The sequence below is a fragment of the Phaethon lepturus genome, unplaced genomic scaffold, assembly GCF_000687285.1.
Source record: "Phaethon lepturus isolate BGI_N335 unplaced genomic scaffold, ASM68728v1 scaffold33958, whole genome shotgun sequence".
Classification (NCBI taxonomy): domain Eukaryota; kingdom Metazoa; phylum Chordata; class Aves; order Phaethontiformes; family Phaethontidae; genus Phaethon; species Phaethon lepturus.
The window spans coordinates 10829-38502 of NW_010556111.1; the positions used below are offsets into that span (position 1 = coordinate 10829).

At 42.4% G+C, this 27674-nt stretch overlaps 1 protein-coding gene across 1 annotated transcript; it reads left to right on the forward strand.

Annotated features, from left to right (window-relative positions):
• Window positions 1-27674, forward strand: LOC104614503 (SH3 and cysteine-rich domain-containing protein-like). Its single transcript, XM_010292384.1, has 10 exons — window positions 1-112; window positions 607-707; window positions 2421-2502; window positions 4261-4376; window positions 8944-9025; window positions 13221-13285; window positions 14182-14270; window positions 18337-18388; window positions 18518-18655; window positions 27576-27674. The coding sequence occupies exons 1-10, from the start codon at window positions 1-3 to the stop codon at window positions 27672-27674; spliced, it is 936 nt and encodes a 311-aa protein (XP_010290686.1).

Genomic DNA, 27674 nt, shown 5'->3' on the forward strand with positions numbered 1-27674 from the left:
ATGGCATCCTCACTGCCCTGCTTGGGGGCATGCAAGGAGCCTTTCGTGCAGCCTCTGAGCATTGGCCCAGGGAGGAGAAAGCGGCAGTCCCTGGGTGCATGGGTGGGCAATGGTAAGGGAGCTGGCTTAGCCCTCTCACACACCCCTGGAGCTCCCTCTCAGCCACAAAACCTGTCCCTCCACTGGGGACAGGATGGCCTGGCTCCCCAGCGCAGCTCCAGAGCCTGGGTGCTCCTTCAGCGGCTCCCTCAGCCATGAATGGCTTTCATGTCAAGCCCTTTCAAAACAGCAAAGGGATTTTGCTTGATGTTCATGAGGCAGAGACGTCACTGATAAGACTATCATACAACAGAGCATAACGCAATACATATCTGAAGGCAGCAGTAGCCTAGGAAAGAGGCTCTCCTGGGGGAGAAATGCCTACAAAGGAAAGGCTGTAAAGAAAATGCATGCATAAATATGTGTAAAAAAAGTAGGCAAGGCGAAGAATGCTGTCAATATTTACTCTACTGTGACTGACCTCCCCATCAGTTCTTTCAGGTCATTCATTAAATGCATGGAAACTATTGATTTTGTCTAATTAAATAACTTCTGTGCATTTCACAGGGACAAACGCTAAGCATGGACTGCGCTGTAAGGCTTGTAAGATGAGCATCCACCATAAGTGTGCAGACAGTATCGGACAGCAGCGTTGCATGGGCAAGCTGGTAAGTCAGCAGCTCAGGGCAGCAAGTCCCCACTGTTAGGACTTGATGAAAAGCCATAATTCATCTTAAAAAGAAAACCAAAGCATATTTCACAGTGAAACACTACAGAGTTTGAAGCAATCTCTCAGTAGGAGAGGCTGGGAGGAGACCTGCCCCGGTATGGACACAGCACCTTAGTGACCAAGTCACCTTCTAAATAGCAAATTCTCATTATTGGCAAAGGCAAGATACTGTGTTTGAGACAGTTCTAGCCCAGCTGGATTATTTCTATGGGAATATGGGTCTTTTGGTTACTTCTGAAAAAAGAACTTGGAAAAATGACCATTTGGAATATGAAAACTGAATACATATATTCATGTCTCAGATGTTTGCAGATTTGTTGAAACCTGAAGCGACCTGAGACAAATATGAGCTAAAAAACAGAGTTTTACTGTGTTAAATAATGAAAAAAATCAAGCATTGACTTCAAAAGGGACAGAAAACCCAGCTTTCCCTGGAAAGATCTTTTCTCTCCAAGAGTATTCAGTGAATGTTATTGTTGTTTATACATCTGTGACAAATCTTTATGCATTTGAACCACAATCATAGCCCTAGTGTGAGGCATTCTGGTATAGGAAGTTGGTCTGTGAGGAGCTGAATGACCTCACTGCAAGCCTTGGACAAGCCAAATATTAAATCACGTGAATTGTTTCACGCATTTTTCGATTCCAGACTCAGCTGTTGTGGTTACTAATTTACAAAAGCAGAAAAGTAGAGGCCAAATTTAAAGCAAGAAGTTGTCCAGCAAAGTCATGGGAGTTCTATGAGCTCATGTTGTGTCTGAATCTAGTTTGTTTGTGGGCAAACTGAAGCTGGGGAATCTGGAATTTATTCCTCTAAGAAAACAAATTTATCAGTCCTCTCATTCCTTGTCAATCCATACTGCAGCTCATTAGCAAACTCTTCTCATTAGCAACTAGTTGTCTACCATTTTTTGATGTGTACTGAACATAGGATACAGAAAATATGCACGTCCCCATGAGGCTTTTCCTCTTCTCACTGTGACTGGAAGTTCTCACAGCCTGCAAGGGTTAGAAATCTGAGGGACCATTTGTGAATCTCCAGTACCTTGAAGGGCATTTCCAAAGACTTAGATGTTAGCACCTTCATTTTGGGTACTCATCTGGTGATGGCTTGAGGAGTTTGTTGACCTTACAGGACAAAAAAGAAGTGGAAGCCGCAGTCAGTCAGCAGCACACTCTAGAAAAACCTATAGAAAGGCTCTAAATTCCTTGGGTTTCACAAGTGCGTACGTGGGAACATGATGATTTGGAGTTAGGCTGGGGAAGAATAGTTGTATGTTTAGCAAATGCAAAACAATGCAAATTCATATTATATAAGAAGAGGAGAGGGAAACTTCCCAGAACCTCTAATGATTCAGCACTTCTGCTGCAATTAATTAGTGCTGCTTTTGTGTAAGAAAGACAAAAGAAAAAGAGAGGCTGAAAATGAGTCCCTCTTCCTTCCACATAAATACGGGATTTTTTTTTTTTTTTCCAGGAGAAAAATCAAATAAATCCCTGATCTATAAACCCCACAGTGACTCAACAACAGGAGGCACATTTCCAGCCTCGCCACACTGTTACCGTCACTAGCTGAAGAGCTGAGGTTATTTCTACTACACCAGGCATGGCAGCAATGCACTTCATTTGTTTTTGCTTTCTCTCCCTCCAGCCAAAGGGATTTCGACGGTACTACAGCTCACCACTACTCATTCATGAACAGTTTGGCTGCATCAAAGAAGTGATGCCTATTGGTAGGTTTTGATTGCTTTTCTGTTCAGTTTCCCTTTGGCAGTGCTCTGCAACAACAGCGGCAGACTTCCAGCCGTGGTATTTACCCTCAGCAGCCTTCCAGCTCCTTTCGGTGACTGGATGTCCTTCTGCCATCTCAGGAAAGGACCACTTCAAAGATACAAAGCTGGAAGAGGAGAGGGTGTGTTTATTGTGCGTTTCACTCAAACCCCCGTACATATAACCTCTTAATAATCACCCTGTTTATAATAATAACTACCTGAGCTCAAGGTAGGAACTCGAAAGGGAGGAAACACTGGAATATTGAGGTGAAGGTCTGAGCTGGGAAGAACCAGATATAAGATAGAGAGATCAAAACAGCAGGAGACATTCAAACCACTGGTCAGGCTTTTGAGGGAATTTGCTAGGTTCCTGTCCTTTTTCACCCCCTCTTCTTACTTTCCTCATATTTTTCCTTATTGACCATGTATACACAGTGTCCAAGTATTTAAAAGACCAGATTTTGCTCGCTATAATACCAAATTCCTGAAAAGAAATATTTAGAAATGGAGAAGTTAAATTGATTCTGGAAAATATTTCTCCTCACAAGTACTCTGATCAAGCAAGCCTGACAGTACAAAAAATGAAAGCCAAACCTAGGCAGTCAGTTTAAAATTACTTGTCTGAGGACATTTACTTTGTTTTTTTCAGCAGTTAAAAAAGTTAATTTCATGGATTTCATCTAAGTTTCTCTTTCTAAGAACGTCATTTTTGTCAGGAGATGTCAAAAATGACAGATTTTGTCATTTTGAACAAACTGTCTAAAAAATGAGGTGTGTTTTACTCCCTTCAAAATTCAAGATCCCATATATTTTCTCAGTACTTTGGCCAAAATTTCCCTCCTTCTACACAGCGCTACAAATGTCCTGTATCCTACATGTCTACTGCCTTGTACTGCAAGGGAGGCTGAGGTCTAATAACACAATATGTAGATGAGGATTTGAACTGGATTTGCTCATGCCAGTTTAAGACATCCATTTCTCTGCTATGGGAGATGACTTTGGGGCCAGCTATGCAGGAGAGTGGGAGTGAGAATGGAATGGACATACGCCAGTGGGGGTGATGGCCTTTCTGGCTACCCCTAGACTGAGCTGAGCAACCTGGAGCACATTCCCAGTAGCAGGTACCTAGCCACACCTGCCTTCAGACTCCATATGGCCTCACAGTAGGGTTGTCAGTACCGTTCAAAGAAGATCCAGGCCATCCTGTTTAGACAAATTAGCCAAGTAGTAGCACTGTGAGGGCAGACGGATAAAGGTGATGGCCCAACCTTACCACAAGGATGCTCGGGCACGATGCAGGGTTTTTCCCTTCTTGCATCTACTGTTGAGAGCAATCCAAGAGGTCAGTGGTAGGACACGCAGCAAACATGGATTAAAGCCTTCTGGTACTTTGTTTTCCTTACCTCAGTGTACACAGCATCAGTGGTGATTAGAGAAGGAGGATGTCAAGGGAAGAGAGAGAGGCAATGGCAGGAACCCAAAGAGCCTGTATGAGGGGAGGGTGATCTTTATGGGAGCAAGGAGGCAGCAGAAAATCGCTAGCAAAAGCCAATTCCATTAAGGTAATCAAACCCTTTTTATCAGCATAGTCTCTCAATTCATGTTTCTAAGCATACACCCCAAAACGTTGGTAGAGGCAGGTGCTTCTTCAAGTGGAGCAGAAACATGACCAGAAATATCTTCAAGGGATTGATGCATGTTTTTCTCCTTCTATTGCAGCCTGTGGAAATAAGGTTGACCCTGTGTATGAAACTCTCCGGTTTGGGACTTCCTTAGCTCAGAAAACCAAAAAGGGCAGTTCTGGAAGTGGGTCTGAATCTCCCAACAGAAACTCTGTAAGTATCCCACATCTTTCTTCCATTTTCTTTGTGGAGGAGCAATGGATATTAATTCACAGGAGCTTGTATCAGAGTTCACAAAGCCTGTATTTCAAACTGTAAAAAAAAAAAAAAAATTCACTCCCACCTTCCAAAATGAGACCAGAAGACACATAATTTTTGCAAACTTGGGTTTTAAGTATCTTTTAGATGACTCTTGAGAAAAAGAGAAAAATACATATTAAATTAATAATCTTCTGTTATCAGCTTGGAAAAGGAAAATATATTCTTTTGATTTTGCATATCTGTGTAAAATTGGAACAGACATATTTAACTGTCATGCTGAAGTAAATGCATCCTGCCTGTTGGTAGTGGTGGACATTTAGCCTTCATACAAGTGATAGCAATGGGTTGGAGTCCTCAGAGCCTGGATTTCATAGAATCATAGAATAGTTTGGGGTGGAAGGGACCTTTACGGGTCATCTAGTCCAACCCCCCTGCAATGAGCACGGACATCTTCAACTAGATGAGGTTGCTCAGATTACTGTCCAACCTGACCTTGAAAGTTTCCAGGAATGGGGCATCTACCACCTTTCTGGGCAGCAAGCTCCACAGTACAAACCCAGCTAAAATTAAGCCACTGCTACTGCAATAAGACAATGGACTGGAACTTCCACCTTTGCCCAGTGTAGACTCAGGAGGGTGGCATCACAGTTTTGGGCTCCTCTCTCCAAAACCCAAATAAAGGCAGATGTTTTCAGCTTGTTGTATCCAGACAGGGAGATTTTCACCTTCATGTTAATCCTTGTCATTCACTCTCTGCTTTCATAAAAGTCACTTTCCTCAGGACCATGGCAGAAGAGCTGGAGAAGGAAGACAATGCTAGTTCCCTTAGCCCTGCCTTTGCTAAATCCACACCTAGCTGAACAATAACACTTACCAGTTTCTTCCTTACAGAAATGATTCTTTCAACAGTATTGGGACCCATAAGATCAGGACCTCATTCATAGTGTTGAAACAACATTTCATACCCTCTCACCTCTCATAAACAGGCACTTAAGCCTATGCTTGGGGCTCTCTTTTTTTCCCAAGAGATCCTCCCAACTCCCCTGCCAAAAAAAACAAAAAAAACCAAACCAAAAATGTCACACCTGGATACACTGGAGGCTAAAGCTGATTGTCACGTCTAAAAAGCAGACCCACATTATCTGACAACCTCTTCCGCACCCACCTCAGAATACAAATCACCAGGCACAGAGACATGATGAGAGTTGGTCTCCAGACCTCGGAGCAAACACTTACATGTTTAATTTAAAATGGTGCTAAGATCTGTTTATATTTGGTACAACATTTCCTTGACACTTAAATGTATGCTGACTCACAAGGCTGAACTGCAACCTCAGGTGGTATAGGTGGCCTCTAAACAGATGTCCATTTGTGACAGGTGGGAAAGAGGACAGGCAAGTTTAAACAAGAACTAAGTGAAATCTGCAAGGGGGTTATTAAAGGACATGTTCTCTATCCACCCTTGTTTGTATCTTAAAAGGAATTCAGTAATTTCCACTCTTTTTTAAAACCTAAAGTGACTCTACCACCTGTCGCATTGTGATTATGGTTCTTTCTTTCAGTTATTTAATTTACTTTGAAACAGAAGTTCTACAAATGTAATTATTGCTTTCTAAATCAATAAAGCATTATGTTGAATTATGAATGACAACTCAAGTGTAGAAATCACGAATGCTGTGTCAGCTTGCCCTAGGGAGTTGATCATAACTAGTTGGGGTGTGGGTGTACAACGAGGAAAGCAAGTTCATTATGGGAATTTCTCCAGGGTATTGAGGCTGAGAAAGAATATAACATGTGTCAGCATGCAGAAAATAGAAAACATTACAGAACTGAATAAACAGACATGTGAAACCGTAACTTCTGCCAGTGCAAGCTTGTGGATTGAGACAAGGATAAAAACCAGGGGCAAACACAACCCCAAATGATGGGGCCATGGAGTTTTACAACTAGAGCAGACACTGACCAGCGACCAGAGCAGGGACATGATACAGAGCCCTTAGAGCCCAGGTGAAAATGCATCAGAGCACGTGAGCTAGCAGTACATGTTAAGTTAGTAACACATAGGGATTAAGATCTTTCCCCAGTGGTCCTCACTTCTGTGCTGCCCTTCTCCTCTCAAAGCAGAAGCACCAACGCAGCCGTGAGGCTCGCAGCAGCACTGGGGCTTTGCAGCTGGGCTGCGCCCCAGCCCTGGGAGCTGGGAAGTGCTTCAAGGTTCTGCCATGTCACCAAACCAGGGCCACCAGAGACATGGTAACACGTGGGATCCTACTTCACCTCACAGGTGGTGTCCAAACTGTCAAAGGGCTTGCTCTGGGTCAGAGCAGCATAGCTGCTTCTGCTGAAGGCAATTAAAAGAAAAGGCAACTAGCCTAGGAGCTGTGCCCTGTCTGTACAGCCATGAAGCTTTCAGGACTGCAGTTCATGTCTCTGGGCAGAGCAGAGATAACCGTCTTGCTCTGAACTAGCCAAGGTATTTTTAATATGACTGAGCAGTATGGACACACCCACTGTGATTTTTCAGCCCAGATTCTGCATTTCCCATAAAAGAAAGTGGCCATATGCTCCAGATTTACTACCTACTGCTTCCTTCAAAAATGTGCTTCTGCAACCCACATTTATACAGAAAGTCGCTTGTGGTGATGTAAATGTGATTCCAGTTCTTGTTAGATTTTCGTGGATCAGCTCCTCTCAAAAGTAGCTTTGTACCTCTGTCATTTCTATCAGACCATTTGTCATATAGCTCTTGACTGAAAAATCATTAAATGTTACTTCAGGACGTTTTGGATGAGGTGTATACTGAAGAGACAGTCACTGCATATCCCGTATGCAGTGTCATAAATGCAGACCCAATAAAATACGAAGCTAATCAGCAATTATGAAGCTGGTCTATGAAGACTGTGTAACATGCTGTAGCAATGAGCTGAAAAATAGCTGCAACTTACTATTTCAACCGAGCCAGTCTTTCCCTTCTCCACCCAACAACTAGAAATCCCTAGATATGCTCTCCACTGACTCCATTTTAGCATTGGTATCGCAGTACCTTCTCATCCAGGGGTGACCCATTTGTGCAAGACGCAAGACCAGCATGACCTGCTGCAAAACGCCGAGTCTAAAACCAAGGCAGAACAGAGCAGTAAAGTAGAAGACTCTTAAAATAGCAAGGGAAACAAGATAACTACAAGATCTGTGGCATAAATCTACTTTTAACCTCTTTGTTCATTAGTATCCTTGGATGGAGAAGTAGCTAGGAAAGTACTAGATAGGGGAAATAAAATTGTTAAAGTAAAGTACTTTCTAAAAAAAGCTTTGTTGTCAACACTACGAAAAGCAAAAACCATATAAAAATCTATAAAGCAATTCAGATTTTGTGCTCCCTGAACAAAAGCAGTGAATGTTCTTTCTTTGGCTTTTCTTCCTGTAATGCAGGCAAAGGTCTGCAAAGCAATGGACAGAGATAGGTGTACAGCATAGTTCTAGTGTGTCATGGAATAATGAAGTGAAATCCTTCTACATGTCTTAAAATCCTGTTAACAAGAAATAAATAAAGTTTAGGAGCATATAAGGATTTACAGTTTTTCAGACTAGAGAGAGCGCCTGGCTCAAGTTCAGTGTTTATGGTTATCAAAGATGTTTCACCCAAAAGAAGTCAGGTGTGGAGAGTTCAGAAACTGAAGTTCTATAAGGTCAGATTTGGACAGAGTTGTTTGGAGCAGCTCCTGGTTCCTGTCAGGCTATACATGGAGAAGCTGACTACCCAACCAAGGAATCTGGTGCTTTATGCAGACTATACTTCTGAGGCTTGAGATTATGTCATCCTACGTTTCCTACACCCTAGAACAATGGGTCCCTAATCATGATTGACATTAATATGGTACAAATAAGAAATAATAGTAATTCTAACAACAACAACATTTGGGTTTCATTTTTCCTCAACCATACAAGCCAGATGACTGTTCAAAAAAAAAGTGAGGGCAGATATTTAAAGACTGACTTCACCAACTCTATCACACTCCAGCTCCTTTTTCAATAGCATGTTAACAGAATTAAAATCACCCTTACATTACAGTTATTTCACTGAATAATGTATTCAGGGTTAATAAATTAATAGTCAATAGTTTCAATTAATGTCCAGTCTCCTTGGCAGAGAGCATTTAGTGTACCTGCAGGATCTACAAATTCCCCCAAGTCCCTTCTCTTTTATAGAGAGAACCACATTGTTTAACATAATCCTTTGTTCCTTAACTTTCACTTCACTTTATACTGCAGAAATCTTTTGTACTCCAGACTGGAAACTTGGTCTGGAGTTCTTTCTGGGATTTCGGTGCTCCCTGTGAAGTAGGTATTTGTTGTGCATCACCAGATACCATGTCTTCTGCAATCCCATTAGGCTGACTTGCTCTGCTCTGTATAGCACCCAAGTACCACATTTCCCAAAGGCTCTTGTATGGTCTTATTTCACCTCATCACTCACTTTTTCTGGCTTATCCCATCTCATTTGCTCTTTCTGTCCCTGCAGACAGCTGACCTGGCAGAAGTTCCTGAGGAAGGCGATAGCTCTGCAAGCACCCTTGACATAAGCAGGAAACGCAGCAACAGCGGTGAGTGCTGCTAGGCCAGGATAGCATCTTCAGATGTATAGGCCTGTGTACAACCTAATTGTTTCAGCCATTTTTTTATGGCATGTCCATGTTTTAGCAGCATTCTGGTTTTCAAAGCGGGAGGTGAGTGGGACATGTAGTTGGTGCAAGAATTTGGGGAATGCTTTTTGCCATTCAGATGAAATTCAAGCCACCAGTTTTCTTAATTTGTTGTGTCCAGACCTGACGCTGGACAAAGTTCAGCTCCATTCCCTATCTCCTCCACTTCATGAACATGACTGTAGGCTAATCACTTAACATGCTTCAGTTCCACATTGGCAAAGTGGAACAAAAATAATACCTCCTTTCTCTTCCATATGTTTGACTTGTCTATGTGTCTCTATATACCATAACCTCTTTGGGACAGTAAACGAATCATAATAGCTATGTATCTGTAAAATATCCAACATAATGAATCCTGATTATAATGGCACCTTCTCAGTACAACTATAGCATGTGCCCAGTAATATTAACAGCCCGATTCCTTTGTCTGCTTTGCCGTACAAGAGTAATGTTTTTACAGCATTGGTATGATGGGATTTAGGGACCATCATACCCTTCGAGAGCTTAGTAATGAAATCTCAGCCACTGAGGGATGGTGTTCGTGACCCTATTCTTGAATTCAGTCATGGTGAGGGAAGCAATAAGTACAAAAGGTTTTGGAGCACTAAGCAAAACTTCAGGCCCAAACCACCAGAGCAGCTTCTCTAACAGCACCTGAAGGTTGCTTTCCTGAATCTCACATGAGATGTACGCTACAGAAATAAATCACAGTGAGCATAGTTTTTTTCTGTTAGACCCCCAGTGCTCCTTACGTACTGCTAGCAGTTCATGTAGGTGAAATGCCAGCTTCAGCTGTCCCTTCCCATTTTATGCCACCTCCTTATTCCTTTCCTCCCCTCCTGGTCCTATCACTTCTCTTGACTCTGATCAGTCATTTCCTCCCTCTCGCTTTGTGAACACCCCATCCATGTTATCTGCTTTCTCCTGACTTTTTTTTAGATTTTCTGTCTTGCAAGTGCAAGTTAACCTGACCTGGTTAAAGATAGAGAGTTCAGTCTGCTTCACATCCTGCCCACCTGAGATTAATTTGGCCCTGTTTGAGTTTTCAGATAAATTTTTATTTCATTGTCAATCCGTAGTTTCATTTCTGAAACCCAAAGAAACTTTTTTCTCTGAGTTCTGCATTCATTGAATGCACTGAGAGGCATTCAAGGAACTTACTCAAAGAGATTAGTTTAAAAACTCAGCATGTGTCAAACCTCCAAATAACCTCCGCGGCACATTAACGATTCCTTTGATCAGCACTGGCTTTTTGCAATCCATCCTTCAGAGGCTCGGGGTATAAATTATGCATCAGTCACTCCAAAAATTTCCCCTTGGTAGATTTTTAATAAACTGCCCGCACTGTTTGCACAAGCTATGGAAATGGTAAAATCCTTTTCAGACTGTAAAAATCCCGGCTTTTTTTTGGTTTTTTTGGCTGCTGCTGTTAGGGCAAACAAATATGAAAATAGATGGATTTCTGTTGTGTGGAGACGTGAACTACATACCTCTATGGCCTTCAGATTCAAGTGCCTCCTAGTAATATCCAGAGACCATGAGCTAAACAGAGATTAAAAATTTATCAAAGTAAATTCAAAATGTTGTTACAGAGTGATTCACCACTCCTTTTTCCTCAGTTGTCCGCTACCTCTTTAGCAGGCAGTTCCACTTTAATGCCTTGATGAATCAGGTCCATTCCAGTTCTTTTTTTTTTTTTTTTCATTAAAAAACTGTCTTCTGCAAATCAGGTTTTAGGAAAATGTACATGTGAGACTCTTTGCTCAAAGGGAAACAGCAGAAAAGACACAGCCTGCAGAAGGGTGAACGGACCGAGGACATATGCGGCTCTGTCATCGCTCTTGTAGACTCCTACGACAACTTCAAGGGAAGATGCTTTCATTCAGGCCCTGGCAAGCTTCCTAGCTTACAACTCTAAGACGGCATACCTAATTTCCAGCCCTTCAGCCTCCTCTGAGCCAGTTATACTCCTTCACCGCTGTGAATTGCCATCCGTAACAGAATTCCCGCAAGCCAAAAAGTACTTTAAGTGACATGTATGAGCCTGTTATCAATAGATATTTGAGCGCTTCCCCCTCGAGTGAAATATGGGATGTCCTCCCTGCAAACCCAGGTGTGGTGAGCTCTTCTGAGCTAACAGAAGGATACAGTCCAGCTCCCTCCCCACCTCCACAGCTTGCCAGGCCGTACTTTAGTAACTCGCCTTTATTTTTTGTCCCCAAGCAGAAATTACTCCAAACGTGCTGCTGAAATGCTGCCGCTTCGTCTGGTGAATGACTTTCTGCAAGTTCAAAACGCTGCTGGTTGCCCAACTCATTATTCACCAGACCTTTTTCTACTTGCCTCCCCAACTCCTTTTGCTCTGGACACAAAAAACAAAGCATAGTAATTTCAGTAGGACGTAAACACAGCCACATTGTAATGGCAGCATTTACATGCCTTTATACAGATGCCAGGTATACATATACCCCTATGCTAGAAAGTCCAGGAAATTAATTTTATTTTTAAGGGTTTCCCTCTGGTACCCATGAGAGTTTGCAGGGTCAGAGTGCTTCTACAGCAGGACTTGGTGAGAAGCACGGTGAGGCCCTCAGGTCAGCCGCAGTCAGACCACCTGGATACAACTTGGGGCATTTTCAGGTTAAATGCTGCAGGCGTCAGCTCACATGCTGTTTTCACATTCACGCATTGGACTTGATGACTGTAAAATTATTGTCTTACGTTTTATCAGAGAACATGGGCTTGTGTGTGCTCGTGGATGCGTGTCACTCTACAAAATCTTTCTCATGCATGTTGTGGCTCCCATTTTAGCTCTCTTTCCTCTGTTACAAAAACACTACATTTTTTCAATGTCTAAGTACAACTCTCTACTGTCAAGGAACCTTACTATTTCACTCATAAAACTTCTTCAAAGACTCTTTTTTTCGTTGTCATTTACAATGTAGAATAGCCACAGAAATATGTGTTAATGGAAGAAAAGGTGAGCAAGTAAAAGAGCAAAAGAGGAAAGAAATTCAGCGGTTTGGTGTTCTCTGGCACCTTAACTCCCCTGAACACGTTAACTATCACAGAGAAACAAAAAGAAAATGCACTCAATCAACCTGCTACTTATTACCATTTTGGAGATTTCCAAATTGCTAGAGACGACGAAATCCATCTTCTGCTCAAAACACCTGCAGAGCTAAATGGTGGGAGAAGATGCTGATGGTTCTAGCTACTCAAAGACTTCAGCTATTAAAATCATGTTCAGACTTTATACAGAAGCAAGAAACACCAGGCAATTTTTAAAATGTGAAGGGCGAATTCAGTCAATGTAATAAAGCCACTGTGATTTTTCTAGGGAGATAGATAACCAAGGACAGGCATCAGTCAGCTCATGAAGAAATTACAGTAGAGGGTAACTGATTAGCTAGCAGGTACGTTAGGTGCTGTGACCATTGTCTTATTCTGTGAGTTTCTGATTTAGTAACTTGGAAGCAGATTTTCACACATACAGGCCTGTGTCTCAGATAACCCATCCCTATTTGAAAGCAATTCAGGTACCTCCTATAAAATCAGAGAGGGGCAGCACATCCAGTGCCCCCAGGCAGGGACTACTGGGGAGAGAGATCAAAGAATGCTATCAAACGTTTAGAGATAGAGGGTCGAAGAGGGGGAAGAAGGGGTTTTGCGTACAAACTTCCGGCAATATTGCTCATATGTGGTCATCAGCTTTTGCAGGCGCTTTTAAACGGAAAAACTCCTCGTCCTAAACACGAAAATACAGCATTCAGTGTGAGGAAAAGGCTGCTGGACTTTAAATAGTAGTGCAGTTAGGGGAGCTACCTTCTATTCCCGGTGCTGTACTTGTGTATATTCATCTGATCAATATGGTTTATCTGTTATGATTGTAAATTCTTCAGGGCAGATTGTTTTATGCCATGTGCCAGTGGTATACATGGTTTTGTTGGAGGTGTAGAAGGCTTCAGAGGAGAGCACAACGGATCAAAGAAAGTAAAGGGGAAAGGGAAGAGATTAACAAAATAAAGGTGATCCTGTTGAGGTGAAGAGTCATAAACAACTCCTAAAATGTCATGTGTTTGCTTTATTTCAGTGTTTACATACTCCGAAAATGGAACAGAACACTTTGGAGAAGAACCAAAAAGTATACATTCCCCGGTATGGGCATAAATTTAGTAAGAATGCAATGGGAATGCGAAGTCATATAAAAGGCTTGTTTTTATGGATAACTGAGGACCTTGTAGGTCTGTTGGGGCATTAATCTGGAGAAGCATCAATATCTGACAGTTGTATTCTTATACCATTTCTGGGCCACTGTTAGAAGCAATATACAGGACTGGATGGCTCTTTAATTTACCCATCATGGTCCCTTTTATGCTTTTCTGTTTATTAGAGATTGATATTGTGAACACAAAAGATCCAGTGCGCAGGCCATATCGTTACAATAGAACTGCAGTAATGTAAAAATCACAGATTTCATTTGGAAAATTACTTGGGGGTTGTTTTAAGTGTTTTTTTTCCTCCAGATTACCAGTAGAGAAAGGGAAGAGAGAGACCAGACAGTCTTCTCTGAGGGAAGCCCAGTGCAAGCAGCTTTCTGTTTAAGAAAGTGATTTTCCCACCCCGTCTTTCAGCCTGTGCACTGCACAACTCTATCTCCATCCATAACAAGGACTGCATAATAGACACCTTACATAAAGCCAATAATACACTACCGGGCTCATAAGAGTCGTACATTAACAGAGAGCAAAAGGCTGACTCATTTTTCAGATCTCACCCAAAAGACCAACTTGTGCAGATTTCTGCTGGTGTTCTTTGGAAGTCTGGAATTTGATCTTGGGGTTCAAAGAATCTATTTCTAAATTAAGATGGTTACTGCCTTAATGGCTCGCAGTGTATCTGGGCCATAGTCCTCCAAGGTGTGAAAGCAGTGAGATGATTCTGGCTCATTTCTTGGAAGATCAGGCACTGGTTCCTCAGTCTCTAACAATGAACCGAATTCCTGTACAGCTCAGATAGATACTTACATTTTCTCTTTCTCTTTTTTCTTAAAGGGACCATTTTATAAAAGCACATTGCAAATGAACACCTATGTTGCCTTGTACAAATTTGTACCACAAGAAAATGAAGACTTGGAGATGAGGTAAAGCCCAAAAGTACTTATTAGTTGATTTGACTCATGTGAACTGAGGCTTATATGGCTGTATATGACTTCAAGGGAGGGAAGGTTCATTCTGACATTTGTACTCAACATTTTTATAGAGGTATCCACTTGCAGATACAAAGATATTCTTATAGATAAAAAGCTGATGACCAACTTTTTGGGGAAGGACACCATAGATAAAAAGTTTCAAAAACACTTATGTCACTTTAGGAGCAAGATGGCTTTCAGGTAGAAAATATTCAGTTTTCAGTTGCTTTGTTTTTTCAGCCAGAAGTGTTCAACTAGGAATTTGTCACCAGCTCTTATGTTAATGCTAAACATTCTACCAGTCCTGTTTGATTTTCCCTCACATTCAGATTATGTCTGAGAAAAGACAACAATGTCCATCTGCTGGATGGCAGTGTTTTCACATGAGAAAGGTGTATTCTGACCTTTGCAAAATAACCTTGTTGATTATAATTTTTAACACTTCCTTCCTCAATTCTGCATCAGTTGCTAGCACTGCAAGGTCTAATTCAAGTCCACTGAAGTGAAAGAACATCTTTTATTTTAGTGCAATTAGTTTGATTCATGCTACTCACATTTCGCCTGGTCTTGCTAGAGCTCTTGTCATGAAATGTGCCAACTCTCTTCAAGGCATCCCCTACATCAAAACAATCATGCACATGCCACAGGATTTAGGGAATTGCCAGAAAAATGCCCCTCTCATCAGCACCTCCTTCACTGAAAGCCTTTTTCCTGTTCCCAGCTGTGCCTTCTCATTGCTCTGGAACTGATGAGTGGGATCTAAGGCAGAAATTACAAGCATCCCTATCATTCTGCTTTGCTGGCATTTCCTAATCATTATTTTAGGAATGTCAACTCTTCAGAAAATAACTACACGCTATGGTGACCTTTAGTGCAACTTGCCAGCTACTCTGCTTGAGGGATTCCACGTTGCATCCTGCTCCTTTAGAGGTGTATTCCAGCTTGCGCATTTGATTCACGAAGAGGAGCATTGCTCGGACAAGCCTGCACTGGACTATCGTTCTCATCAAGACGTAACAATCCAGAAAGTACATTGTTCTCCACAATTCTCCTGTTCCTCATATTAGGGGAAAAAGCAACCTGTGGTCTGCAACCTGGACTGTCGTGACTAACAAGCTTTTTCCAGAGACACCAGCCAAGTTTTAGACTAGTGTTATTCAGCTGCAGCAGCGTTGTTTGTCCCATGGCCAGAAATTCAGTTATACGCTGAATAACACTGTTTCTTATGGGATGCCAAACAGCTAGTAATGCTGTTTGGTCACTGCAGAGCCAGGCAGGATTCAGCTCAGCTGCATGAATTTTCACTTAACATAGCTGAGTTGCTGGAGATGAATTCAGCATAGCAATGTTGTCAAGACTGACAAGCACTGTCCTGGGAACCCAAGTCAGGGACCAGCTGGACACTGATCAGCCCTAACATAATGAAGGCAAGTAGCAGGGAAAAGAGCTAAGCTGGGAAGAATTGTTAAGGGAGATTTCTGGAGATCTCAGCTCACCTCTGAGGTTCTGCAATGGGTGGCAGATTACTACAGCGGAGAGGTGCCAGCCCTGATTTCAGCAGCAATTAGTACTTGCCACAACCTTGATTTGTTACTCAACTGCAGGAGCAGCCAGTCAGATTTTCCAAAACTCTGGCATAAGTAGGACATTCCACTAATATGCTTATTCTAAGACATGGCCTTATTTTACAATAAGTAAGTAGAGAGTCCTGGACACAAGCAACGCCAGATTTCAGACACTGCACTCAATAGCAGTAGCAATAGCAATAGCAAACAATAGAATAGGAGTAGAATAGGAGCAGAGTAGAGTAGAGTAGAGTAGAGTAGAGTAGAGTAGAGTAGAGTAGAGTAGAGAGAACAGAACAGAACAGAACAGAACAGAACAGAATAGAATAGAATAGAATAGAATAGAATAGAAGTAAAATAGTTGGAAGGGACCTACAATGATCATCAGTGGTTGCCTGGACACTTCAGGGCTGATGAGTGCCTATCTTGCCACCTACTGAAATCTAGAGCACTGATATAGAGCAGACAACTTATCCAGAGCTGTGATTTACAGAAGAAAAAGATGAGACCTGAGAGTGATTTCAAACAGTAGTAAACTGGTAAACACCGAACAGGTTGCCCATTTTCAGGGATTAGCAGCCTAAGTCTAGGCAGCAAAAGTAACACAGGTCCAGCTGGGACTTCTATTTCTGAATCCTTTTCAGAGATTAGAGACATCTACGTTAGTCCTGTGCTAAAACATATCAAAAAGCAAAATCTGCAGGTCTTGCATCTAAAAATCTCAGTGCTCAGACCACTGACATGGAGAGACTTTAGGTTCAGTTGCCATCTTTCTTTGACAGCCAAATAAATTTACATTTTCTAAGTTATTTTTCTAACCAGCAGGCTGAAGGCTATTTGGAGGATGGGGCTCTCTAAACCCTTCTTTTTGGAAGTGTTCTTCCTTGCAGTGTAAGGGCTCCAATGGTGTTACAGCCTATTCACTCTGAAGTGGCAAGGTCAGCTCCCACAAAAACTCTTTAAGTCTTTTATATTAAATATTAACTAGAATAAGGGACTCAGATGTTCTGTCCCATAGAAGAAATCTTTTACCACTGGGATACTAAGTTGTCCTTTTTCTCTAGCTTCCTTTCTCACCTCAGCAACATTTAATTATTCCAAACACATTAAAACAGCTTCCTGAGGAGGGCTTGGGGAAAAACCTTCCCTGATGTCCTATTGATAGCGCCTGTCTGTGAAAGCTGGAAAACTGCTTCAGATCGCACAGTGTTAGAAGACCAAATGCTTGTTTCTCCCGTTGTCAGCAGCAATGATAACCACTGGGCAAGTGGACCAAAGAGGCCCACCGCCACCCCGACCTCCAGGACAGGTCCGCACCTTCTATGCATGCTCTGACAGAGCCCATTAATTTGGACCTCTTATTCATCGCATGCTCCAGATGCATTTGCAAGCACTTGTGCTGATACCTCAGTAATCCAGTGAGCCTAACAGGCAATGCAAGGAAAGCTGAATAATTAGGGGTCAACCGTTGAGGAAAATTTTTCACCATCAGCCATTGGAATAGTCTCCCCAGGGAAGTGATGGATTCCCCAACATTGGACAACTTTAAGATTCAGCTGGACAGGGTGCTGCGGCATCTTGTCTAGACCATGATTTTTCCAAGAAAGGTTGGACCAGATGATTTTTGAAGTCCCTTCCAACCTGGTATTCTGTGATTCATTTTATTAAGATGAAAGAAATGCCTCTTATCAAGCAGACAGAGTTTTCTGAGGTTAATCCATTTGGAAATGGGCTGCCACTTACTTTCTACAATGCAGCGCTATTATAATTACATAATAACTTTGATGAAGTGCCACCAATGGGGGTAAGGAGGTCAAATAACTGTTCAACTACCTGTATAAAATCAGCTCAGCACATTTTGCTATTAGCATTTCCAGCCAAATTATTCTCCTAGCTCTGCTTTGGAACTAGTCAGCTGGATGCTGATACTTAGCAATTACAACCCTGCACCACACATTATAAAGGTAAATATGTCCCATTCAAATAAAAAAAAAAAACATTCCTGGGCAGAATTATATCCCTGCTGACTAATTGCCTTTGTCAGTTAAATAGAACCATTTTCCTGCTGCCTTCTTTCTGCAATCACAGCTTGAAAACACAGATGATAAAGTGGTGTGTCCCAACAATGTGAAATGTCTTGAAGTAACAAGATAATGCCTGTAACAAATAGGCACCGTATTTTAAACAGTTTCTTATTAAACAGGAAGCAAAAAAAAACAGTTCACAGATGTTGTCTCAAAATAAAGATCTAACCCAAATATACAGAGACTTTCTTTCTACATTACTGAGTATGATTTAAGAAAACTGTGCTGCCTCATTGAGTCTACTGACAGTGCATGCTCAGACAAAATGACCAAGGAAGGACCACCTTCCTATTAGAAGGTAATTGTGGAAGCTGATGCAGCATAATAATTGAGAGTCATTTTAATCTACTTTTCCTCTTCTAACGACAGGCCAGGGGATATGATCACTCTTCTGGAAGACTCCAATGAAGACTGGTGGAAGGTATGTGCTAATTATTTTATATCTATCTGTTTTCTTTCCAAAGGGAAAAATAAGTTATTTTCAATACTGAACTTGTATTAAAGCTACTAGTGTTGATGACCTTCTTCCATCAATATGTTTTCTCCACAGGGGAAGATTGACGACAGAACTGGATTTTTTCCTGCTAACTTCGTTCAAAGAGTGCAACACGATGAGAAGATTTACAGGTGTATCAGGACATTCATCGGTTGCAAGGAACAGGGACAGATAACTCTGAAAGAGAACCAGGTAAGTTCCTCTGTGCCAGATCCCCACCGGACTTAAGTGTCCGGCAGTCTGGTCAATGACTGGAGGAAAAGTTGTGCAAGATGAGCACAGGCAGATGTTGTTCACTGCAATTTTGCTACAAAATTTATTATCTGTATGGTAATAGTGTCTAGTAGCCAGTTAAGAGCAGTGTTGGTCTTGTACAAATGCATACCCCCTGCGTAACGTAGCCTAAATTTTCAGTCTCACAGATGTTCATAAAGATAATTTACATATTATGCACTCTCTTACTGACTTCAGAGGGACAGCTTGACGAACACACATTCTTAGTGGTAGACCTTGTGTGCCTGAAAAATGGTCTGGTTTTCTCCTCACTGTTAGAGATAATCTAATAAAAGACAGTGGCTCCCTCCCCAGACCTTACCTTACCTAAAGATCCGAACACAGATCATTGTTTTGGCTTCTGCAGGAACAGAGTTGAGACAGCACCAAACCAACCCGTAAATCTTAAGTTTAACTCTTATTCACCAGTTGCAAAGTATCTTTAATCATTAAATGCTTGTGTTACCACTTACACACCCTCTCTACAGGCTGTAATTTATTCTAAACTAGAAGTGCTGCTGTGAGTTCAAGTACACCACGTACAGTGAGTCCATTGTGTACTCTCACAGTCCCCCTGTGTACGCTCAGCAGCTCCTTCTGCTTTGCATCATTCAGGTGGGTTCACAAGGCGAAAGCCATGGCTGCCATTATGGGGTGTGTCTATGATCTGAATTTAAATGTGATTTTAAATTTTTACCAGACATTTAATACATCAGTCTGATGATTCTGGGGCATAAATAATACCAGTGTGGTATTTTGGTTGTTGAGGTAAAGTGAGAGAACGATAGGGCTCAAAACCTACGTTAAGGGACAGTGGGGTTTGCGGCATAAGCTCACATAAACAGGAGGATGGCTGACTAAGGGCGACACACAGCCTGGGTTCTCTGACACCTGGATAAAATGGAAAGCTAGATTTTTCTCATTGCATCTTGTGACGCCTAATGTTCTTCCACCTCATTAGGTATTTCCTTTTCTTTGGCAACTGATGTCACATCACCAGGAATTGTTTGCCTTACAGTGCCTGGACAGCCACTGATTTTAATAAAGTAGAGGAGAAGTCAGCATCAGGGTGGTCTTCGGGGCCATAGGTTTTTCCACGCAGAACTTCTGTAACACTTCACTGGTGGATAAGGTTAACTTGTACCTTTGCTGCCTGCGGCATAGCAAAACATGCAAGTGCTAACAATCCTTGGGTATGCACAGCTTTTTAAAGAAGGCATGGCAATACAGTAACCTGAATAGATTTTAACTGCCCCTATGCACATAGTACATCGGACAGCCCTGAAGCTGCTAGAAAGAGAGAAGGTGGTTAATTTTATTTTACCCAGCACCTCTTTTGATTGTTTACATATGTGCACACAGAGGGAAAAAGATTATCAAAGCAAAGCAGAAAGAGAGGTTTTTGCACCTTTGTGCTCTACTATAAGCAATGCACAAGGGCAAAGCTTGGGTAAGTGGTAGCGTGGGAATATGGCGTGCCAGCATGAGGGAACGGTCAAGGTCCGAGTCCCTTCTCGTCAACGGGCATACCAGATCCTCTCTGATAGTGTGGTTGCTGCTGCAAACAGTGATGGCCCGGTTTCTTCTCTCACAAAACCACAGTTTCCAAGTGGGCAGGTTTGGCAGCTTCATCTAAACACCAGGACTTCCTATTGTCCCTATTTCATAATAGGCTCACAGGGGGGCTTGCAGTCACGAGCTCGTCATCGCCTCTGGTAGGGCAGGAGGTACAGAAAGGGATGAATCCATCCTGTCTGTCTGCTACTTCCTCTTTTTTTAGCAAACTCATTCACCCCATCTCAAACTCGCGCAAACGCCGAGGCTGAATGTGAATGCAGTCCTCGCTCCTCATGGGAGAGGCTTCAGAGGAGGATATAAATATTTTCTGTAAAACAGGGAGCAGAGATCAGACTGAACAAACAAATACAGGAATGCAGAGAAGGGAGAGGAAGGGAGTGGAGCCAAGAGATCCCGCTCCAGCCTCGCACAAATTACACAAAAAGGGGACGTTGAAGTAACTTCAAGGCCATTTTGAGCAATTTCCAGGTGGAACAGTCACGGTGAGGCCATGGACACTGATCTGTTTCTCCCTGTCTCCCCATACAGGGTTTGAGCTCCCGATAATAGCCCCCAGTGAGAGCTGGCAGCCTGCACAGGGCCAGCATGTAGCAGCAGCACAGGGACAGGAGCACAAGGACTGTCCCCTGAACCCAGCCTGCAGGACGTGTGCCTGCCATGGAGATCACTGCCTGAATGGCACAATTTTATTTTATTTTTAGCAAAACAGCTTTGCCTTCATTGTGGAACAACTCTTATTGTGAAAAACATTTTAATTGTTATTGGGAATTTTTTACTTTAAAATTTTATTTTATATTTCCAAAGTCAAATGTCTGTCTGCTTTCTTCAGCCATTCCTCTGGTTTTCTGTCCTTCATTTCCCTCTTGTTTTCCATGTGAAGCAGAGAGATGGGTGCAATAAGGAAGGCATAAAAAGAAAAAATGTCATCTGTATGGGACTTCTGGGAAAAGTTTGGCAGAATTCTTTTTTTTTTTTCCCCTCTGTTTGGGGATTTCTGTGGGCTATAACCAGCCATTTTAGCTGCCTCTGGCAGTGTCCAGATTGATGTGAGCACAATATATGTACTACATACAAAGCACTGGCTTGTTCCAAATTAGCAAGAAGGGGAGATTTTTCATTACTACCAATTCCTGTCAAGTCTCGCTTTAGCTAGAAAAACTCATTAAGTGGTCTAATAAATTCCTGTGACTACAGTATGGCAAATTGTCTCCACTTTATACTGTTCATTCACTGGGTCAATTTCTGCAGGGTCTAATAAGAGTCCAGAACCATTCTGACAATGAAGGCAAGGATGATATGCTAACAGGAAAACTTATCCAGTGACAGTAATACAAATTTTCAGTATAGTGCTTGATACCATCCACAGTTTATACTGCACGTCTCTATCCCCTTTGTGCCTTATATGGGTGTTCCCAGGCAAAGAGTCCATTCTTGTAAGGCAAAAGGCAATATATTCACAGGAACAAAGCCACAGGAATACTTTAAGAAAAGCCATTTCAGGCTAAGAAAAGCCATTTCAGGCAAGAAAAGCCATTTCAGGCAAGCAAAGATATTTTCAAAGTTTGAAGCACAGGCACAGGGGGTGAGGTCTTTCTGTGGAATCACCTGCCAGTTTCATGCCCTGACAATAACATTTTGAGTTTCAGCTTCATGCAAACCTTTCTGGCAAACCTAATACTCAAGGAGAGGACTGAGAGAAAAACAACACAATTTGCTCACCCATCTTGAGCAATAAGCACAAGCTGGTCTTCAGAAAGGATCCCTTGAAAATTTCGTTATGAAATATGAAACCCAGCCTGGGGGAGGAAAAGTGTACTGCTTCAGAGACATCACCATCTTGGAGTTTAGGGTTCACTGACAGATTTGTGGGTCCTGAAATAAATTCAGAAGATGACTGGGCACCACAGGGCTCAGTCAGGAATCTGTGGGCGGGAGGCAGACTTAGCCCCTGACATCAATAAAGCAAGATTATTAACAGGGAAACAAAAACCAGCCAATTTCTGTGGCTTTCCACTCTTTTAAGATGTTTCACACACAATACTGAGTGCATAATTTCCAACTCTGATTGATTGTACCATCACTTGGATATATAAATTTCTCTCCAGCCTGTAACTTCTGCTCTAGCGTACTCAAATTCATTACCACACATTATACAAATGCTTCTTTGCATGACTACAGGCTCTGATTTGAACACTTTTCACAAAAGAAGTTGTTACCGTTTTGAAAAGATATATCTAATATATCATCAATGGTTGGAAAAACATCTCTTAAAATGCCTCTAAAATTTTTGGTCATGCTTATGTTTAAAGAAGTCATAATAATCTATTGTTTGAATGTCTGGTTTTACTCCTCTTATAATATCTTACTTAAATAAAGGAAATAACTTCTTTAAAAAAAACCTACTCACACCCTTCACTGGCAGCCTCTTCCGAAAAATAGAGCTGGGCTTTTTGTGATTAAATAACACAATTGATTTTAAATTGCACAAGTGATCTTGTGCAATAGAAATGACCCCAAACCATGACATTTGTGGCAAGACTAGCAATCAGAATGCCTCATCCAAGTATGCACCGTGAGTTTACATAAAGGTCAGTGCAACAGATCTATTTTGCGATGGATGTGTTTTATAAATGCCATTGATGTAAGCTAGCCCTGTCACAGAAAGCGTCTCCCAGCCAACTGCTGTGGTGACGGCAAATAGGCCACTGCTGTTGTGATGGCCACAACCTCTGAACCAGAGCTGTCATTGCTGTCCCCTTGGCACCACAGCTCAGGAGACAGACTTCCCTTCTACACCAACACCCAGTCACAAATTTCAAAAAGAGTGACTTCTAGGCACGTGTACATTAGCAGCTACGTGCAGGTTTGATCCAGCCGCTCCAAGAGAGGTTGGACATGGGCTTAAACACATCCATGAGGTTAGGCTCAACAAGGCAGGATTGCAGCCCAGGTCTCCAGCCCCAGGGGATGCCCCTGGCTTGGGTCTTCTTATGATTAATCAGGATGCATTGTTGCTACCCAGCTTTTCACCTCCTTGCCTAGGAATTACTTTATGTCCCCACATTTTTCATCCTGGGATAATCTAAAAGGAGCTGAGCTTCTAAGAGCTGCCTTGGAAAATCAGTTGCATCACGGCGCCTTGTGCATTCAGACTGAATCACGCAGAACACAAACCCAGTGCAGAAAGTGATGTTGCAGTTCTTCATATGCTCCCCAGCTATAACTGCTGCACTTCATAGCTAGTCTTAAGGGGAAAAAGGGTCTTTTTCTAGCTATCTCTGATTTTCATTGACATCAGTCTTGCTGAACAGGTATGGGTGGCCCCATTCATTCAGAGATACTGAGTGGCACACGAGTTTCAAAGGAGTCCAAGCCATGGGCGCAGCTCACTATACATACAGTTCAGTCCACATCATCTTTAGTCATCTTTAAAACCCTAAATAAGTTCCATAGGTAAAACAAGATAGTGCTCTTGGTCTGAAAGCTAATGAAACAGCTTATATAAAACCTGTCATCATCATTTGCACTATGGTTGAATGGGTATGAAAACTGAACTACTGATCATTTCCATCCACAAAGCTATATAGGCAAGAACTTCAGTGCTTGGACAGCAGCAGATGTAGAAACTCACAGTGTCCCTGTGCTGTCATTCTTACAGACAAACAGAAGACAAGCTTTCAGACCTCTTGACCTGACACTGTCTGCAGGCTCCAGGGCAGCTCTTGAAACTGCTCTGTCCTCATAACCAAATGCCTGTTCCATAGAACCAGTCTGTGGCTGACAGATGGGTTAAACATACAGGAGAGAGAAGATAAGCAAAAGACAGCTGCAGATAATTAGACCAAGTTCAAAGTTGCTCCTGAGCAAAGAGAATTTGCCACTTGAGCCCAAATTCAAAGCACAGGTCTTAGAAGAAAAGGAGAGTATTAACGACCAGGCAGCTTAAAGGATCATTTCTTAATTGCTTGTCTCCCCCATCTGCTTAGGGCTGACTGACAGATAAAAAATCCTTGGGGCAGATGTTGACAAGTTCAGACAACAGTCATGATCTGAACAGTTGTTTGCTTTTAGTGTTTTGGGTGGGTTTTTCTAAACAAAAGGAGATGAAAGAATGGGGAAGTGACTTTATAATATTAAATCCCACGTTCAGCTATTTCTGAAGATCACTTGACGACTGAGAAATAGCCTGAGATGTGTTTTCTTGCCCTGTGGCTTGCTCTGCTACTAACCTCTTGAGCCAGGGTGCAGGGAAAAAAACCACAACTGTTTGTCTCCATTTGTGTTGCTACCAAATTCACTGGAGAGTGGCTGCTCTGGCTCACTTACTTTGTCAGGCCAGCAGCCTTCCCCCCAAAACACGCCAGCCTAAGTAGCTGCCATTTTAAGCAGTTTCCAATTTGATACAGCAAACCATGAGCACCTGATAGTAGCTGTGGCATCTTGTGCCTTCACGGCCATCATGTTTGCCATCTGTCACCAGGGCTAGTCCTCAGCCACAGCTGATTCATCAGGTGGAGTCCAAAACTCTGGATACCACCATGTTACCTGGGGTTACTCCTGATTTGCACCCACCTAAGAAAGTCAAGAGCCAAATCCCGAGGCTACAACTTATGGGTGAAATACTTGGCAGCACTCACAAAAGGGCATGAGGACAAAAGTGGCCAAAGATGGTGGTGTGTTCCCTCTTCTCTGAAACTACAGAATTTGGAGCTTCTCCAGGGCTTTGCAAAGCTCCAGCAGCTGCCACAGCCCCCGGGGGACCTCCTGAGTCACACAGGATTAGGAAAGTGTGGCATATTGTGGCCAAGCTCCTTCTGCCCCCAACACATCCCCTTCCTTTGGAAGGAGTGGGAAAAAACTCTGCCAGCCAGGGGCCAGGACATGCAAGGCTTAGTGTATTAGTGTGAGAGAATTTCAGCTGGAATTTGGGAGAATTCACATCAATGTATTAGTATGTAGAGTGAGAAAAGCTCTTACAGAAAGGCCTTGTACTCCTCGTGCCCAGGGAAGATCTAAAGCTATTGCTGTAACACAGCACTCCCACTGATGTCAAGGAGCACTCAAACCAACAGCAGAACCAAAAAATGCCTCTAAAAAAAGGCCAAATCTGCCATCCTTTTTCACTCCAAAGATAAAGAAAACCAGTGTTCAGAAAGTTCAGTATTTTTCTTTTGTCCATAAGTCATTCTGCTGACAGTACAAGACATCAGGGAAAAGCACTCTGTTCTCGCAACGTGTTCCGCACAGCACCAGAGGTTAAGCAAGAAATGCAGCATGGCTAGTGAGCAGTGCAGACCTGCTGGAGGTCCCTTCTGGAGATCTCACTACTTTGGGCATTTCTTTGGCCCACGCAAAAAGTTAGAGGTCTTGCAGACGTCTTTAGATAGGAGGAAAGCACAGTGATGGAGTCAGATATTCCTTTTAACCAGCCAGGCCTATTTATAGAGAAGCTGCAAAGGCTTATTTTCCCACACAGCAGCAGGGATCAACCGAGAAAGGACATGTTTCAACCAAGATGCTCTTTCCTACCCTTGGATACTCTGCCATGCTCAGCCGTCCTTAGTCTGGTGCTTCTTTGTAGGCTTTTTCTCTCTTTATTAAAGTTTTCATAGTCTTTCTCAGAGACGCAGACCAACATTTAGCAGTAGTCAGAAACACCTTTCTGTGCCCAGGTGCTTTGCACCTCTCTGCTTCGACTGGTGATACGACTGGAGAGGGAGCAGCCGCTGTGCTAAGAATTCATGACACAAATGAGCTTGGCTCTTTTGCAACAGTACCCAAACTAAGCGGCACCAATTCCAAACCTCTCCCACGCCATCGGTGTGATTTAACCCAAACACCACCACTTTGTGTTTGTTAATTGCACGTCAGCTCTGTTGGTGTGTTCAGTCATTCTGCCCCAGGGATCCAGTTCAGTTAGTGCTAAGTGGGTAGCTTAAGTAAGAAAATTGAGGAGTCTGTTTGCCTTCCAAACCTTTGTTTGCAGGTACATAGGTGCACCTGACCATTTCCAAATACTGGGGGTAGCAAATGTTAAGCAGCTTCACCTCCTTCTTAGGACTTTTCATTTCCCTCTGGCAGCATCAGTGTTCCTAGTAGATTTTATGTATTTAACAACAGGAGGACAATCTGGCCCAGAATTCAGATGTAGTATTTAGGTGCCACCGTACAATCTATAACAGTCATGCTGAAATTCATTTAGCCAGGAACATTTCTGAGCCATTTTTGTTCATTTCATACCCTCTGAATTACTGTAATTAAACGCTGCAAATACTTATCAGAGAGCTTTTGTGAGTGTTAGTCCAGACAGAGGGCTTTAAACACCTGGCCCTGACATCATGAGAAATCAGTGAGCTGGTCTCAATAGGACCATCAGTTTTATGGCTATTTTTTAACCTTGTTTGATTGCATACTTCCTTGGCACAGATGTTTGAAAACAATTCTTTATTTTGTGTGGCTGTGTGCTCAAGTGCCCAGTCTAAAGTACCTGTGCCACTAGGCTTTCAAATGGCTCAGCCATTACCAAAAGTACCTCAGGATGGGCCCTAAAATTGAAATACCTGAGATCACGAAGGCCTTCAGGAAATGCAAAACTTTACCATCATGTAATATCTGTACTATTGTAAAGACCATATTGGCTTCACCGTTTGGAGTAGGTCTTAACGCAAACACGCTCGCAGAGCTGGATTCAGATCAAATACTTTGGTATCCGCAACAGGCACAGGCACCTGTAGGTGCAAGAGCTGAGTAAATAACATAACCCACTGCCCATCTGAGAAGTACCTGGGCTCCTTAAACACACACAAGAGAATATGCTTACATTCAGATCAGCTGCTATGAGTGACCCACCTTGGCATCATGACTACTTTTCACCACCAACTGTTGAGGGAGCCAGCTAGCTCATGATATGAGCTCATGAGTCTGAAATACCCAATCCTCTCATACAGAGACAACTAAATCTCCATCATTGCAGTAGGCTGAAGTCCTAATTCAGGTTTCAAAATCTTTGATCCACTACAGTGTTCTTAATGATTTTAATGTCTCTCATGTATATGTGGCACTTTAAGAAGGGAGGGGGAAAGGAAATTCCGTAAATGTATGAGTTTGAGTTTCTTATCAAAGCAGTGAGAGTCTGAAAAGGATTGTTCTACTTACAGAATTAACTAGCAGGATGTCTAACCCATCTGATAAATAGCCTGGAATAATTGTCACTTGATCATGGCAAAGAGTTTATTGTTTTCCTACTTTTCTTTGCATTCAGATTTGTGTCACTTCTGAAAAGGAACATGATGGCTTTATCAAAGTATACAGCGGGAAGAAGAAAGGCTTTGTCCCCATAGATGTCTTAGAAAACATCTGA